Consider the following 18,278-nt stretch of genomic DNA (forward strand, 5'->3'; position numbering starts at 1 on the left):
AAGTGAAAGAGGAGAGTAAAAAAGTTGGCTTAAAGCTCAACATTCAGAAAACAAAGATCATGGCATCTGGTCCCATCACTTCATTGGAAATAGATGGGGAAACAGTGGAAACAATGTCAGACTTTATTTTTTGGGGCTCCAAAATCACTGCAGATGGTGACTGCAGCCATGAAATTAAAAGACTCTTACTCCTTGGAAGGAAAGTTATGACCAAACTAGATAGCATATTCAAAAGCAGAGACATTACTTTGCCAACAAAGGTCCGTCTAGTCAAGGCTATGGTTTTTCCTGTGGTCATGTATGGATGTGAGAGTTGGACTGTGAAGAAGGCTGAGCACTGAAGAATTGATGCTTTTGAACTGTGGTGTTGGAGAAGACTCTTGAGAGTCCCTTGGACTGCAAGGAGATCCAACCAGTCCATTCTGAAGGAGGTCTGCCCTGGGATTTCTTTGGAAGGAATGATGCTAAAGCTGAAATTCCAGTACTTTGGCCACCTCATGTGAAGAGTTGACTCACTGGAAAAGACTCTGATGCTGGGAGGGATTTGGGGCAGGAGGAGAAGGGGACAACAGAGGATGAGATGGCTGGATGGCATCACTGACTCGATGGACGTGAGTCTGAGTGAACTCGGAGTTGGTGATGGACAGGGAGGCTTGGTGTGCTGCGATTCACGGGGTCGCAATGAGGCGGACACAACTGAGCGACTGAACTGAACTGAACTGAAGTATTATAAACCACATTGGAGCTTTTGGCTTTTTATAGGAAGAAGAGAAATAACAAAATAGTGAAGAATTGGCTGCTTGGACTTAAGGGACTGGTAATTTGAGAATGAGAAGTCATATGTTCTCTAAAGAAAAAGCAAAGTGTATTAACCCCCTCCCCCAAACCTTAAAATAGTTAACTTGTATAAAGAACAGTTTGTCCATCTGACAAACTAAGTGCCACTTACTCTCATCCTGTAAGGACATTTAGTGGCTTAATGAATGGATTTGTGTAAGGCAGTTTAAGATGCAGTAAGTAAGATGCTGCAAATTGTAAAACAGCCTGGTAAATGGCCACTCACCCAAAACAATTTATGCCAGGCATAAAAAAATACTGATTTCACTTGCTTTACTACCTGTGTACCTCTTGGGAGATGAAAGACTTATAAAGCAACTTTTGTGGGACAATAAATTAGGGTCCTTTTTGCAATGGTATTGTAAATACAGATGTTTCTATTACTTGTTCTGGTGAGTAACAGAGGAACAAGCTTGAAAAAATTTGGAATAAGATTCTGTACATAAGACTCAGAGAATACTTGATGAATGAACATTACTAACATTCTGACCCATATTTACACTTCAAAATATTAGAAATCTTTCCAAAGAACAGAAAAATCTGAAAGGAGAGAATATCTTTCTAGTAGGTAACACCACATACCCAGGAAATAGCTTCTGAGAATAAGAATGGACTAAAAGTCAAAAGAGTAGGGTAACTATATTAAGAAACATAAGATCCTAGAGTGGTTCTTTGGAGAAGGCAATGGCACCCCACTCCAGTACTCTTGCCTGGAAAATCCCATGGATGGAGGAGCCTGGAAGGCTGCAGTCCATGGGGTCGCTAAGAGTCGGACACGACTGAGCGACTTCACTTTCACTTTTCACTTTCATGCATTGGAGAAGGAAATGGCAACCCACTCCAGTGTTCTTGCCTGGAGAATCCCAGGGATGGGGAAGCCTGGTGGGCTGCCGTCTATGGGGTCGCACAGAGTCAGACACGATTGAAGCGACTTAGCAGCAGCAGCAGCAGCAGCATAGTGGTTCTTGGATCACCTGTATCACAATCACCTTGGGAACCTGTGAAAACTGGAGATTCTCTAGGGATGGCACTAGAGCCTGCATTTAACAAGCCTCCCAGGTGATTCTAATGCACAAAAAAGGCCAGAAATTGCCGGTATAAAGGAATGTTTAATGCTAGTTTTCAATGGGAAAATGCTGAGTTTTTTTTTAAACTTTTTTCATCCATTCCTTCAATAGACATGTACCAGCATTTGTTATAGACAAGGCACCATACCAGGTGCTGCAAAACCCCAGGACAATTCAGGTGGAAAAGGAAAGCACTCTGTATGGTTTAGGAGCCAATGCTCATTTTCTTTCCCACTCTGCTTCAGAGCCATGTTCATTTCCTGCTTTATTTTCTTTGAGCTACAGCCCCATGCCCTGCTTGATATTGCTCAAAAGCACTGCAGGAATGGGTATCAGACAGCAGTACAGAAAACTGGCATGAGGAAAGACAGTGTTGCAGCAAGGGCAATGTCCCACTGCTGGCTTTCCTTGCTCTGAGATGATAGCAAGACAACAAACATAGCAGGAAGGAAATTCATCCAGAAAAAATTCTGAACTGTCTTGGCTTGTTAATCTGGGACTCTGACATAAACCTTGGGTATACCTACAGGTTACAGATGACGTTCGGGAAAAAAAAAATACTACAGAAATAAATCACTAGATTACTCAGTGCAGAAGATTATGGGGCAATATGCTATATATCTTCCGTTACACTTCCTGATCTACTCCTCACCCTTCTGAACCTTAATTTGTGCTAGGAGAAACCCCGTTGCCTTCTGGCTTTCTTTTGGTTTACCTCAGGTAGACAGATGAGAGAGAGAAAAGGAAGCCGGCACGTAAGCCCTGGAGAATGCCAAAAAGCAGGCTCTAAGAAGAATCCCCGGGTGGGTAGAAAGTGAACAGAAGAAGAAAAAAAAAGGATGGGAAAAGAAATTCTCAAAGTTGGCCTGAAATTGGATTGGCATTTAAAGAAACGAGAACTTGATAATAAAATTAAGACTGATAATCAGATTCAGAATTTTCTGGCCAGGATATTTCCCATGCATGTAAGTGGATCCTCAAGAAACCACATACAGTGAAACACCTTTCAAACATCACTGTGAGCTATGTGAACACAGTTTGTGTGGTTTTATCATCTGATGTTAATTACTACTCTCTTAACACTTTCCATACATTTTACATTTAAAATAGTTAGCCCCCCTCAAAAAGCATAGCACACAAGATTCCCTGTGTCTTTCCAGGTATTGTGCTTTGTCTAAATTCAACTGATCCCATAAATTCCAAGACCTTTGTAGTTTTCCAAAGCTCTCAGGATTCCAAAAACAGAACCTGGCAAAAATGCTTGTGTCCCTGAGCTTTCCTCTTTAACCAAGGTGATCCCTGATTGAAAGAAAAAAAAAAAAAAGCACTATCTTTGATCTCAGGGAACATCAGGAGATTTTTCCACTGACGGCCTATTAATTCCACATTGTACCTTTTGTGTGTGCATGTGTGTAAATAAAAACATATAATTAATCAAAATCAGAAGTTCTAGTGAGTCCAAAAGCTGCTAAAGAAATACATGTGTCCCAAAAGCTAAATGTTTGAACATAAGTTTTCATCTCATCAGTTTGCCTTGTGCATTGGATATTCACGTCTGACCTAAGATGGTGAGGGTTCCCAAGAGTCTTAGCCTTCCGCCATGCTATGAAAATCAGGTTCATGCTACAAGTTTAACCCGGTCGTAGAATTTCCAGGTACCCAGAGCTAGCCCAAGGGGCCTGTGAGGATAGGTAACTCACTGTTTTTATCAGAAGTCTGAAAAAAGGGGTTTGTAATAACAGTTCTAAAGCAGAAAAGAAAGCAAATTTCTGCTGCAGTTACTCTAATCAGTGTACAAAAAGAGGGCTTTTATCCTTCCTAATAAATCAGTTGAATAATTTTGATTTCCTCACCTTTTGATTTATTCTGTGAGCCAAGAAAATATTCAAAATGGATCCTTCCCAATCCCTCAAAAAATTCCAAACAATGCTATGACTGTTAATACTGGGCTCTCCATTTTCACATAATTAACAATTATCACTTAAGGTCACAAGTCGTTCCAGACCAATACAGATAAGCCTAGCATGTTAGCAGGCATTACTGCAGCATCGTGAATTAAATTAGATCTGAATTAAAGTTGTTTCTACAACAAACTAGTTTATTCCTCAAATCCTACCCTTCTGGTGATATAAATTTATGGGATTAGAGCCAGCAAAATAATAGAATTTTCAGATCTTGTCTACTGCAGCTCTAACATACCCTGCTTGTTTCTCTCTTTCATTTCTATTAACAATCACACACAGAGTTCAATTTTAGCTACAGAATAACCTCTGGACCATTTAAGAGGACAATTGCATCAAACAGTAATAAAGGCATCATCTGAATGGTCAGTACCAGTTTTTCTGCACAAATTCTCTGCTTAGAGGACTCCCTAAACCCCTTATCTTGCCTGCCTGGGGCACCTTGGTGACCACTGCACCAGATGGAATCTTCATTCTTGAAATCTTCCTGCCCTGGAATCTTCCAGGCAGTATTCAGTTCTGTATCCACATACATTGTGTCTCTGTGAATAACTGGTTATGAGCAACCATTCACACAAATCTCAACTTTGAATGCTTCACTTGAAATACCTATTTTAAGATTTATTGTATTAGCAAGTATATTATCTTTCCCTCTCTCATCTATAAAGTTTTTTAAAGATAAGAAATTAGTTTATCTGTCATTAAAATAGCCTTAAAATGATTTCAAAGTTGCCAAAATAACAGCCATCAACCATCTTAAAATTCAATAGAAGATACACAGGAGAAAATTTTAATATTAGATTTCTAAATCATCAAATCAATTTTATTTTAATATGACCACAATTTAAATTTAATTATTTCTGTATACAGTTACATAAACATGATAAAATGCCAACAGTGATTTTGGGTGGCGGAATTACCAGTGATTTTTATTTAGTTTTTTTTTTAATGCTTTTCTGAATTTTCCTAATTTCCTACAATAAGCAGATAAGCATTTTCACTTTAAAATCTGAAAAGGCATCATTTAAAAATATTTTCATGCTTTTTGTATTAAATTGAGCTCAATTGTAGAAATAGGCAAGCAAACCAACATACCTTTTGATTAAATGGGCTCGGCTGTTCACGTAGTTGGAGTCAAAGGAATAATTTTCAGTCTGCAATGGGGAAAGAAAAGATTAAAAATGTTATGGAGGTGATTCATGGAGAGTCAAACTGTCCTACTTAGGAGGAATTTTTCTACTGAGCAAGAGGCAATGAATGAATCAGAAACTATAGCCATAGTAGGGCAACACCCTGATGAAGACCTGCCTCCTCCCTGGGCCCCTGGGGGCTCTGTGGAGGCAGGCCCATGAACAGAGGAAGATGACACAAACATCCCCTAGAATACACCTGACTACTGACCATGCAACCACTTAGGGAAGATACAGCATGACCCAAACTCTTTACAGAAACTAATTGCTTCCCATTCCCCAGTGGACACAATTCTGTGCCCATCAAATTGACTGGAAGTTCAAAGGTCTTTTTATTAGTAGGTAATTAACACATTAAAGTATTTATTCCACAGATATATAAATGCAGGCAAGGTAATCCTCCACTGTGGATTTAAACTCTGCACTTCCCTTTGTTTTAAGACATTTTGCTCAGCACTGGTTATATAGGGAGGCCTTCATTTTATCACAGATATAGAGGCAAACAAGTATTACACCTAAAACAGGGTGAAAAGCAGTCCAGAGTGGGTGCCAAAGCCTTTCATGTGAAACATGAAGTTTGAAAGTAAACCCTTGTCTCAGCTCCCATCATTAAAACACCACTGTCTAATGTGGTTACAGTAGACTGCCTGAGCAACAGCTTTACAAAAGCAAATGCAGAATACCTGCCAGATAAAAGAGTTGGGAAAACAGCTGATAAGCATCCAGAGGTTGGGGGCAGATTGCAGGGGGGTCAGCCTTAGGAGGGTGAAACACAGGGAAAAGTCAACACTGAAGTAACTGGAGGTCCTAAAAAAGTGGATCTTATGTCCAAAACTAAAGTACTACTCTGAAAAGTGCCCATCTCCTCTGCCCCCCTGCCAGTCTACCAGAAATTCTCACCATTCTCACCATTCCTTAGGGCCTTCCGAAATCACTTCAACTGAAAGTGCCTGTGAAAGGAAACACAATAGCTGTCGAGCTAACAACAGCAGATTCCTTTCAGATGACTACATGTCACACATGAACTATGCTAGGCTCTTAAACACAGCTTTAGGTTTCAGGGAGCTCAGACTCCTTGAAAACAGGAAAACAGGACAGGTGATAGCAGTTCTACCACATGAGTACCAAATAGCCAACAGTCTGGATAGGGACCCTAAGTATCTAGAGTAGGTGGGGATGGGGGTGGCAAGTAGGTGAGAGAAAGAGAATGTAAAGAGAAGAAAACTAAATCCCCATCACTCTCCTGTACTTACTGGTGCATGCCCATGTTCTCCCCATGCCCCTTATTTGAAAATGAGCTGTGTAATTATATCTGGTAAAGAACTTGCCTGCCAATGTAGGAAACAGAAGAGACACAGGTTCAATCCCTGGGTTGGGAAGATTCTCCCAGAGGAGGGCATGGCAACCCACTACAGTATTCTTGCCTGGAGAATCCCATGGGCAGAGGACCCTGGCAGGTTACAGTCCATGGGGTTGGAAGAGTCAGACATGACTGAAGCGACTGAGCATGCACACATGCAAGCACACCAGCTTTTTCTAAAGGATAAAATCCCCTTTAATGAAAATCACAAGTAAGTTTTGGTGTTGTTGGAAGGAATGGATTGGGAGAGTTAAAATCAAAAAGGTTAGTTCATTTCTAATTGTTTCATAAGAAAATGGAGGCTGAAATTGTTGCAAACATAACTACAAGAGGAGGAAGCAAACTTGAAGCTGCATTGGGAATACAGTGCTGGAAGAGCTTATCCATCAGTGAGTCAACCAACAAGCACTTCTTGAATTAATTTCTACACCAATATAAAAGGCAAAAATAGTGTTGGGTAAATGTGTTCTTCTATGATATTCAGTACAATATATAATTTAATAAGTGGAAGTCTGCTAAGTGCTTCCCAGGTAGTGCTGGTGGTAAAGAATCTGACTGCCAATGCAGGTAGACGTAAGAGATGCAAGTTCGATCCCTGGGTTGGGAAGATCCCCTGAAGGCGGGCATGACAACCTATTCCAGTATTCTTGCCTGGAGAATCCCATGGACAGAGGAGCCTGGTGGGCTACAGTCCATAGGGTTGCAGAGTTAGACTCAACTAAAGCGATTTAGTACACGAAGCATGCTAACTGCCCCCGACACACCCACACAAAAGGATTCTGCCCAAATAAAACAGGGAAATGATTAAGCACTGAGTTTAATTATTAGTTTGTGCAACCTAGGGCAAATTACTTAATTTCTCACTTTCCTCCTCCATAAAATAGCCATGAATTCATGTGTGCTAATTTGCTTCAGTCATGTCCAACTCTTTGTGACCCTATGGACTGTAGCCTGCCAGGCTCCTCTGTCCAGGGAATTCTCCAGGTAAGAATACTAGAGTGGGTTGCCATGCCCTCCCCCAGGGGATATTCCCGATCCAGGGATCGAACCCATGTCTTATGTCTCCTGCATCAACAGGCGGGTTCTTTACCACTAGCACCACCTGGGGAGCCCTAAAATAGGCATAACAGAAAACAAATCCTAAGAGGAATTTCAAGTGCATTTGTCATAACTCATGGTAGGAATGGTGGAAATCCTTATCCTCTGCTTTCTACAGAATATGGATTCCCAAGTAGGATCTGGGATTTGCCCCATTTGGGCAATAAAAGAGTACCATGCAGCACACATTCCATCGCAGCCTCCAAACTTCCTAAATCAGTTTTTCCAAGGAAGTTAACAGAGACACAGGTGTAAAAGAAAGGAAGATACTAGCTTTGCACAGAAAGCATGAGCAACATTCCAAGATATTGCCACATTAAGTCAGTTTTCAGGTAGAATATTTTATACCGCTTTGCATATATGTGTGCACTGTGCATCAAATTCAGAGCCCTGTGGAGATATGACAGAACTCTGGGCAAATAAGCTAAATCATACAAATTTATCCCTCGTGACTGTATTACTTCTTGGTCCTAATGGAGTACTATATCTCACCTTGAGGATTCCCACTCACAGGCACTGAGTTATAGGAGAACACAGGTCTAGAAGATTTACTTATGGAAACTTAGCAATTCTCTTTCCCTTGCTGTGGTATACAGGTGGGTTAACCTGGACAGATATGCCAGGCATGATCTGCCACTGTAGGGTAGGAAAGTGTCATTGAAGCTTATCACCTTGCTCTCTTTCTCTTTTTACTCTAAAAGGGTAAACTCCCCACCCCCGCCACCCATTTTCGTCTGTCCTGACCTACAAATGTAAATATTGTATTCCCCAAACCAGCACAAACCATAATAGACAGATGGCCCATGCTACATCCTCATGCAATTAGCAGCACTAGTCATGAGACAGGTTCCTAGAACCAATTTTCCCATAGCGGATGGAGCTATGCTGAGTCATCCATTGCCTTTTGCCTCTGTAATCAGTCTCAGGTCTTTTTGTGAGGCAGCTTGGTGAGAACTATGGAAACAACCTATGCAACAGAATTATTCTATTAATAATTGGAGAGGATATACTATTCTGGCCTCATTAGGACTACAGTCCAAACAACTGAGCCAACTGGCCATAGATGGCCTATGATGAGTCAGGGTAAACTAACATCAAGTATTCTTGCTTGTACTGATTCAAAGTGTGTGTTCAAATCCAAATGCACTGAAAGAGTACATTTTTTTTCCACACTTCAGGTAGAGCAAAGAATGAGACTCAGACCACCCTGAAGAAGGAAATAATTTCTCTTAATGAATAGTTTGCAAGTCTTAAGCCAGTGGTTCTTAGCCCTAACTGCACATTAGAGTCAACTAGGGAATTTTTTTTTAATACTGTTGAGAAGATCCCACTCCAAGAGATTCTGAGGTAATTGGTCTGGAGTGGGGCCCAGGCATTAGTACTTTTTTAAAAGCTTCCTAGGTAATTCTAACAGACATCCAGAGTGGAGAACTGTCTTGGGCGAAAGACCAGACACTGGCTTTGACCCGATGTGCTGTGTTTTCTAAGGCAAGCCTAGAAGATGGCATATCTTTTGCCAGATTATCTACCAAGGTCATCTCAACAAAGACTAAAAAATGACAAAAGAAATACACGTTTTAGGAAATAATAAAACAGCTTTTCTTTTTTGCATGAATGTATTGGCTCCCAGTTAGCCTTATTTAATCAAAATTTGCTTGACATTATTCCAATCCCCTCTCTAAGTATTCTAAATGGGAAATAACATGAAACATTTGAGAGGGGAAATTTTATCTAAATGTCACATTAATTTCACTAGGAAATGTCCGCATCTCCAATGAGACAGCCAAGTTAACACAGGAACACAGCAAAGAGAGAAGAACATTTGTTTCTGAAAAATTTAAATTTTGACATCAAAAAAATGGGTCTAGAGCAAACTTTTATTATATAGTATTTTTATGATAATAATTATATTCCCAGTCTCAACAGTAAGTGTCACTTTCCTATCATGTAACATATTCCTCCCAAACCCTTTCTCTAATTAGAATTCTTTATCCTAGGATTCACTGAGAACAGACTTCTCACTTTGTTTAGGTTTAATCAAATCTGAATTTTCTGAAAACAAAGAATTAATACTTGTGGATAGTAGAGTTTTTTGCATAGCTTAGAGCTTTCTTCTCTAAGGACTAAAACTTTGGTTTAAAATCCTACACATCATGCCTTGTTTGTTTTTTTATTGGAGGGTAATTGCTTTATAATATTGTGCTGGTTTCTGGCATACATCAACACGAATCAGCCACAGGTATACATATGTCCCCTGTCTCTTGAACCTCCCTCCCGTCTCCCACCATATCCCACCCCCCACCAGGTTGTCACAGAGCACTAGATTAAGCTCCCTGTGTCACACAGCAAATTCCCACTATCTGTTTTACATATGGTAATGTATATGTTTCCTCACTTCTCTCTCAATTCATCCCACCCTCTCCTTCCTCCACCATGTTCACAAGTCTGATCTCTATGTCTGCATCTCTATTGCTGCCCTGCAAATAGGTTCATCAGTACCGTCTTTCTAGATTCCATACACATGCATTAATATACAATATTTGTCTTTCTCTCTCTGACTTACTTCACTCTGTACAATAGGCTCTAGGTTCATCTATCTCATTAGGACTGACTCAAATGTGTTCTTTTTAACAGCTGAGTAATATTCCATCATATATATGTACCACAATTTCTGTATCAATTCATCTGTCAATGGACATCTAGGCTGCTTCCATGTTCTAGCTATTTAAAAAATGTTGCAACAAATTGCCTTGTTTTTGAACATTATTACAGTTTCTTAATGGTTCCTCTGAAGTGCCTTTCTAAACATAAATCACTGTACCATGCAGGTTTGCCTGTACACTCACTGACTTCAAAAAACACCGTGTCTTTTGAGTTCTTACCTTTAATTTTTAACATATGTCTCCCACCAACTTGCCATAAAACACTCAATATTGTTACTACTCAGTGCTATTAGTACACCAAAGCAGCTCCTCTTCCATTTCAAGTTTGATAATTCTCTCCTGTGTTCTTGGAAACTATATATTTATTAGAATAGTCTAGAAAAAGAGACTTAAGTTCTGGATAGAGAGATGAGATGTTTTTTTAAGAGGGAAATGGCATGATCTTTACTGCAAGGACTTTTCTATGTTTTAGGGTTTGCTGTTGTTTAGGTTTTTTTTTTTTTTTTCCCTGCACAGGAGCCTTCTTTGCTAACTATTTTCAATTCTCATCTTCTTTCTGGATGTGGGAGTTTTCTAGAGAGACTTTGGGGTGGGTGGTATGTTATTATGTTAATGAGTCTGGCATATCACAAGTCAAATACTTCCACTTTGTCAGGCCCCCAAGGTACCAGAATGCCCTACTTTCATTGTCATTTTGCATTACTTTCACAGTTCACTGAGTTGTGCCCTAGTCTCTGGAAGAGTGACTGTGACTCTCAGTCACCAGTCTTTATCATCAGTACAGACTTCAACCCTAAGGAGAAAGAAGCCCAATAAATGCAGATATCCAGGACTAGAATCTTTGCCCAGAGGCACAAATCCTCAGGTCACACTATAACGTTAAAAAAGGTTACAGATGCTGAGATGAAAACCTTAAGGTTTTCATTTGAAAATGAACAGCCATTTTAAATTATACTTTAAAAGTCCCATCAAACTGAAAAACATTATAGCTGCAATTTGCTAACTAATTTCTTTTTAATTTTTCACTCAGTCATTTTATCAATACAAACAGGAAAACTAGAATCCCAAATCAGATGCACAGCAAAATGATTTTTAAATGCTGGTTCTTTTTTTAACTGCTGATGTCTAATAATGATAATTGTACCTATTGATCATATGATAAGACTCATAACCTTTTTCTGAAAGTAACTGCTGCTTTAGATGTTCAAATGGCATCTTTTCACAAAGGCATTTTTTTAAGGAAATGAATTGACAAATGGCCTTTCCCTCCTTACTATCTTCAGCACATAAAAATGAAAATGTAAATTCTATATAAAAATAAAGCTAACATGCCTGCAGCTAAAATGTATATTCAAAGACTCATTCATCCAGACAGCAGAAGCTGAATGAGAAAGTAGTGAAGACAGAATAAAAGGCACCATCCACAGAGCTGCCATCACCAGAATTATCCTGAACTGGAAAACAAGCTAAGTAACCTTCCACTAGCCATGCCTATGTGCACATTAGTGCTAATTCTCATGTACAGACACACACAGTCTGACTACAGTAAGCAATGCGATGTAGGGGAGAGGGTGAACTGAACTCTCTCCTCGTGTCTGTCACTGACTCATTGGTGGCCTTGAATAAAGCACTCAATCCCTCTGGAAGTGTTAATTTATCTATCTAGGAAATAAAGAGAACAACCCAAATGATGCCAATGTTCCCTTCAAGCCCCGGCTCTTGTTCAGTCATTCGTTTTTTCATTCATTCCTACATGCAATAAACATGCACCAAACCCTGAGAACGAAAAAATATATATATATATATATACGCTAGACCAGCAAGGAGATAACAAACTGATCAACTCTGTGCTAGGGGTGGTTATACTTGTGCACAGGCTATGGAGTGGACCTTTGAGAACTGTACCACAACTCAGTGTAACTAAAGTCTGTCGCTAAGTGGTGTCCAACTCTTTTGCGACCCCATGGACTGCAGCTCACAAGGTCCATAGGATTTCCCAGGCAAGAATACTGGATTGGGTTGCCATTTCCTTCTCCACTATGGAATTAATTAGCACACTAATGGCTTGATGATAGTAGGTGATACACATAGGAGAATTTGGCCTTTATATTTGCTACACATACAAACCCATGTCACAAATACAGGGAACCTCCCTCTCCTATCAAATGAGTTATAAGACTTATAAAATTCTTACAAATAGCATGCCCCTTTGGCTTCACTTCCACAGCCTTCATCAACTTGTGCCACTACTTCATCTCCATCTGCCTTTTGCCCATTCTGCAAATGCTATGTGCATAACCTTTCTTGCCCACTATTTTCATCACAACATTTCTCTTTTCAAGGCTTCAAAGAAACCTTTCAATGGTTCCCTGTTGCACTTAGCATTGGTGATTTAGTTGCTAAGTCGTGTCCAACTCTCGTGACCCCATGGACTGTAGCCTGCCAGGCTCCTCTGTCCGTGGGATTTTCCATGCAAGAATACTGGAGTGTATTGCCATTTCCCTTCTCCAGGGGATCTTCCCAACCTAGGAATCAAACCCAGGTCTCCTGCATTGCAGGCAGATTCTTTACCAACTGAGCTAACTTGAAATTAAATCTTTAGCTGAGCAGTCATCCAATACCAAGTCCTCTACTTCCCTTATATCTCAACCCTCATTTCTAATATGCCTACATCTCTGATCATCCCACACAGCTTAACATGTTCTCAGCACTTAGTGTACAGACTATGTGATGTACTTATGCTTTTCCTCAGGTTCTATGATTATTTCATGTGTAGTATGTCAGTATATCCTCCAACTAGACTGGAAGCTTTCTTTTGAAGTCTCAGTGCCACAATGCTGGACACTTAGCAAGTGCTCATGTAATGAATCCATCAATGAAAGACCAGAGAAGGGGTGGAAGGGGTTAAGAATAAAGCTTCTTATTACTGTTAAAGCAGATGACCAAATCTGTAAGGCCAAGGTGGTCTGTTTCTTCAGAAAGCATCCCTTCTGCCCACTGTCTTCTGTAGTTACAGTTTGTTCTCTGTCCTTATTCCCAACAATGACCTTATAAATACACAGTAGTCTAGATATAACTGCCAAGGATAAGATGCTACGGTTAGGTGATTCCTGCCCATCATCCATCAGTCCTGCCGTATCTCTGGGAATGGCAGTAATGACACATGATAGTGTTTCCAAAACAGGGTAGATAAAATTTCTGTGAAAAGATAAAGCTTTGCCTTATCTGTAGAACTCTGAGCCACAGACTGACAGTGTGACAGCTACTTTTCATCATGTTAAAGAAGACTCTAGGATTCCAATGGCTTGCAGACAGGGCTATCAGTAGGAAACATAGGCCATTTAGTTAACATCCAAGTCAAGTTGAAAGAGTTCCCCTCTTGGTGGCCTTTTATCATCACTGTTAAAATTTCACTGGCACCATCGATATAGACAGACTACCTAGAGGTGACAAAGGCAGCTTAGAGAAAGCCCTTTTCTCTACCCTCATCTTTTATTGGGTCAAAGTTGTGACTTTAGAAGAGCAACCCAGTACATATTTTACTACAAAGGCCTCCTTGAGAAACCTAGGAACTTTCTGTAGGAATCCATGCAATTCAGAGGCAAAGAGCCTACTGAATGACCAGACTAAACACCATCCCATTATACAGATAAGAACAGTTTTCTGTTCTTCTCTGGGACCCTTTTCTAAGTCCTTTGTGGGGTACAGTGCCCTTGAAAATAATATCTGCTTACAAAAAGCTCTGAGGAACCAGTTAATGCTTATTCTACACAGGAATGCAAAAACAACAAGACTTTGGTGTGGATACAAGTAGTTTAAGACTAAATAAAATGACTAACCCAATCACATGAGTCATATCATCTCATCCCACATAAACAAAATTCAACCTGAGAAGTAAATAGCTATCAACCACATTCACCAGTAGAACAAAACCTGGAGGGTAATCATCAACCCCAAATATGTAAATACCACACATTAAAGCTATTTTGTAGGCTCAGAGTGCCTTTCATCCCCAAATATTAAAGTATTTTACAAGCAGGTGCCAACTGTTACTCCCCTACTTAAACAGCCAAGAAAACAAACACACAGGTTAAATGCTACAGCCACGTTAAATACTGACTCAGCTAGCTGCTGCTGCTGCTGGTGCTAAGTCACTTCAGTCGTGTCCGACTCTGTGTGACCCCATAAATGGCAGCCCACCAGGCTCCCTCATCCCTGGGATTCTCCAGGCAAGAACACTGGGGTGGGTTGCATTTCTTTCTCCAATGCATGAAAGTGAAAAGTGAAAGTGAAGTCACTCAGTTGTGTCTGACTCTTCGCGATCCCATGGACTACAGCCTACCAGGCTCCTCCGTCCATGGGATTTTCCAGGCAAGAGTACTGGAGTGGGTTGCCATTTCCTTCTCCAGACTCAGCTAGAACAAGTCACAAAAACAAGAACAACAAGAAAAAACCCCAGGAACACTGTTCTTGGCATGACCTACTACTGAGATGGAAAGCAAACACAAGCTGGTAACAACAGAGAAGTGATTAGCCTGCTTTCTACCTATTTTTCTCTGAATGACTTTCTTTGCTACTTTTTGTGAATGGGTCAGGAGAGTATAGCATAGCAGAGAGACAAAAGAAAAACTTGGCACACACTACTGCAGGTAGTTCTCCAGATGGAGATGGCTCCAGGAACGAGCTACTTTCTTCCCTGCAACCTTGGTGACCATTTCAATTGTCCTTTAGAGATATTGACAACCATCTTTACAAGGTGACATAAGATGACTAGTGATGACTTTATGGGGTAGCTTCAATTTCAGAAGCTATGATTTGATAAAGTTGATCCAACTGACAATAAGAAACCAATTTAAGACCTTCCACAGCAATGGCCCAGGGAGCCACAGTAAGAGCTCTCCTGAATCCAGCCTATCTTTGAGTCCTTCTGGAAACCCACTCCAGTATTCTTGCCAGGATAATTCCATGGACAGTAAAGCCTGGCGGGCTATAGTCCATGCAATTGCAAAGAGTCAGACATGACTGAGCAACTGAGCATGCACAGCTTAGAGAAGGTTCAGCACTCTGGTCCATTTCTGCTGAATTCTATTTAATTGGCCTCAATTCTCTACTACTTAGTAGCTACGGAGTCCTGACTGCCTGCAGAGTGCAATTTCTATTGAGCAAACCTTGTCAGCTGAAAAACTTTCAAAATATTTGGAGGGAGCGCTGCAGGTGACTCTGCCTGTGGGCCCAAACAACACCCCCAAATCCAGTTCCAGACCCAATCTCATTATTTATATTATACATCACTTAAAGCCCGGTTGCCTCCACAAGCTTATTTAAGAGTGAAGGAAAAACAGCCTTTGGCATATCATTCTAAATTCATTTCCCTTGTACCGGCTTGTTGCTCAAGCCTGTAACATGTGATCATGCTGACAAAAAACAACCAAGTTCTACACCATCTTGAAAATAGTGAATGTGTTAGCTTCTGATATTGATGTTTTCTAATTAGATGAAACACAATAGATCATTTGCTTGTTTGTGGTCAATGAAATTTTCCATAGTTCTCTTTTGGAGTAGTTATTCTGATGACCATGGCAAACACAGTATATGGGAGGCATATAGGCAAGAATGTGCACACATGGCATCCATTTATATTTACTGTCACTAAAATGAAAACAGATTATTTCCGATCTTTTTAAGTACTAATTTCAAATTTAATGAGGCACAATAAACATTTCTCAAAATCAGACTCCATGGTTGCTTACCATTGGCAACCCTCTAATTATGACCAGAGTTTAAATAAAGGGTGTTCAGTTCTGTTGAAATTATTAGTCACTGAAGGAAATCCATGGTAGCCTCCAGTTTCTAGTGACTTACACAAGCACTGCAGAAAATCTGTGTTGGAAGCAAGACAGAACTTACACTTCATCATCACTTCATGACACATAAATGAGAAGCAATAGAAAGAGGATTTGGAGAAGGAAATGGCAACCCACTCCAGTATTCTTGCCTGGAGAATCCTGTGGACAGAGGAGCCTGGTGGGCTGCTGTCCATAGGGTCACACAGAGTTGGACACGACTGAAGCAACTTAGCATCCATGCATGCGTTGCAGAAGGAAATGGCAACCCACCCCAGTGTTCTTGCCTGGAGAATCCCAGCGACAGAGGAGCCTGGTGGGCTGCCGTCTATGAAGTCGCCCAGGGTCAGACACGACTGAAGCGACTTAGCAGCAGCAGCAGCAGCAGCAGCGAAAGAGGATTGATTCAAGGAAGTAATGGAAATGTTTACCTAGTCTTTCAAAACCCCTACCTATCCACCCAGATCCTAACAGACCTTCTCATTTTATGCTGGGAAGGGGGTGGTGAGGGCAGGCTGGAATTTGACCTGATTTTGTAAACAGATCCGACATAAGAGTGCCAGCAACCATGCACAGTAAAGCCATAACTACACCTTGAAAAGTGGCTAATATCAGCAGCTTGAAATTGTGAGAGTATTAGAATTCTGTAATGCAGTTATGCAGTGTAACAACAGAACAACAATTACTAGTATGCCTTTCATTTATACGAATCTTTCATCAAAAAGATTTCAGAATGTTTAAAAAGGGTTTCAGGAGAGAGCAAAAATGTACTCAACCTTAGAGCAACCATAAGACAGAGGAATATTCTTAGATGGCAAAAAAGACAGCCAAGGTGGAAACTGGGCCTGAAGGTGGTTACATTTTCTACAGAGCTTATGGTACAGAACTGAAGAATTTTGCTTTTCATCCATTCAGCGAAACTTCTAGGAGGTGCTTGATGAGTGCAATGGAGCAGGTGTCTCCTGTCAATATCATCCTGAAACAATTAGCTTTTGGAAATGGACACAATACAGAAGACTTTGCCCCATTTTTCTTTTTTTCCCCTCTTAACCAACATTAATTGGAGAAGGAAATGTCAACCCACTCCAGTGTTCTTGCCTGGAGAATCCCATGGACGGAGAAGCCTGGTAGGCTGCAGTCCATGGGGTTGCACAGAGTCGGACACGACTGAAGCGACTTAGCAGCAGCAGCAGCAACCAATATTAACTACTTAATCCCACTGCTACTATCATAAGCTAAATAAATATTATTAACCACATTAACAGCAGGACAAAACAGGTTAAAAGACTTGCCCTCTGCTAGAGAGGAGCAGTGTCACATCCAGAACTAGAATTCAAGATTTCTCATTGCAAGTCCCACACTCACAGGCCACACCTCATTAGGATTCTAGGAAAGGCAATGAAATAGAAGTAATTAGGACCAGATGACTGGCTGTACTATTTGGGAGAAAATATAAATACCCTAGCCTGCTTAAACATGACAGGTTCAAGGGTGGTGAACACAACTAGAGCAATTTCCTCTTGCAGGAAGATTAAGAAATAATTAGGGGGAACACCTCACCCTCCCTCTCCCATCAGACTCCCAGCAGCAAAAACCAGGAATAATTCCAAACTTAACTGTCAAAAAAAAAATAAGAAGAAGAAAGTCAGAAACATAACATTACTGTACCTGGCAGTCCTACTCCTCAACCTATACAAGTAACTTCTACATTCCTTTCCCCATACAGTTTTTAGCATTCTCCCTCCCCAGCTTTATTCTTAGTTCTTTCTCCACTCACTTTTCTGTATACACACACCCTTCTCTCAAACAAACTAGCACCCTCACTCCTCATCCTAATCTGCCCAATACTTGTGTCTACTTGATAACAACAAAGATTTTGTTTGAGATTCAACCAGTACAAACAGGTGTGGGCAGTCATATCTCCATTCATAACATACACAGGGATACACACATATTACATATAATTTTTATGAGGGAAAAGTGTGTTTTTGCATCTCCATATTAAAAAATGCTTGTTCCTAGTAGACACAGATTCAGCTAGGGCCATAAGTCACCCTGATGACTGTTTCTTCAGATTGTTTTAAGCTTAGAAAAGATCACAGACTATTCAAAGAAAAGTCCTAGAAACCCTCCAAATACAGCCTTCAATGTAAATATAAAGTTCCTACTGGCTGTGTGATCTTGTAGAAATCACTGAACCTCTCTGACCATCAATTTCCTAATCTATAAAATAGAAATAGCACCTGTCCTGACTATCTT

General features: G+C 40.5%; 1 protein-coding gene across 1 annotated transcript in view; it reads right to left on the reverse strand.

Annotated features, from left to right (window-relative positions):
- The window catches only part of PCDH19 (protocadherin 19), a 133,849-nt gene that overhangs the window by 67,274 nt on the left and 48,297 nt on the right, over positions 1-18,278 (reverse strand). The window contains exon 4 of the mRNA XM_019956331.2: positions 4,961-5,019. Within this exon, the coding sequence (XP_019811890.2) occupies positions 4,961-5,019 (59 nt within the window). The remainder of the gene's footprint in view (positions 1-4,960; positions 5,020-18,278) is intronic.

The sequence above is a fragment of the Bos indicus genome, chromosome X (assembly GCF_029378745.1).
Source record: "Bos indicus isolate NIAB-ARS_2022 breed Sahiwal x Tharparkar chromosome X, NIAB-ARS_B.indTharparkar_mat_pri_1.0, whole genome shotgun sequence".
Lineage (NCBI taxonomy): Eukaryota > Metazoa > Chordata > Mammalia > Artiodactyla > Bovidae > Bos > Bos indicus.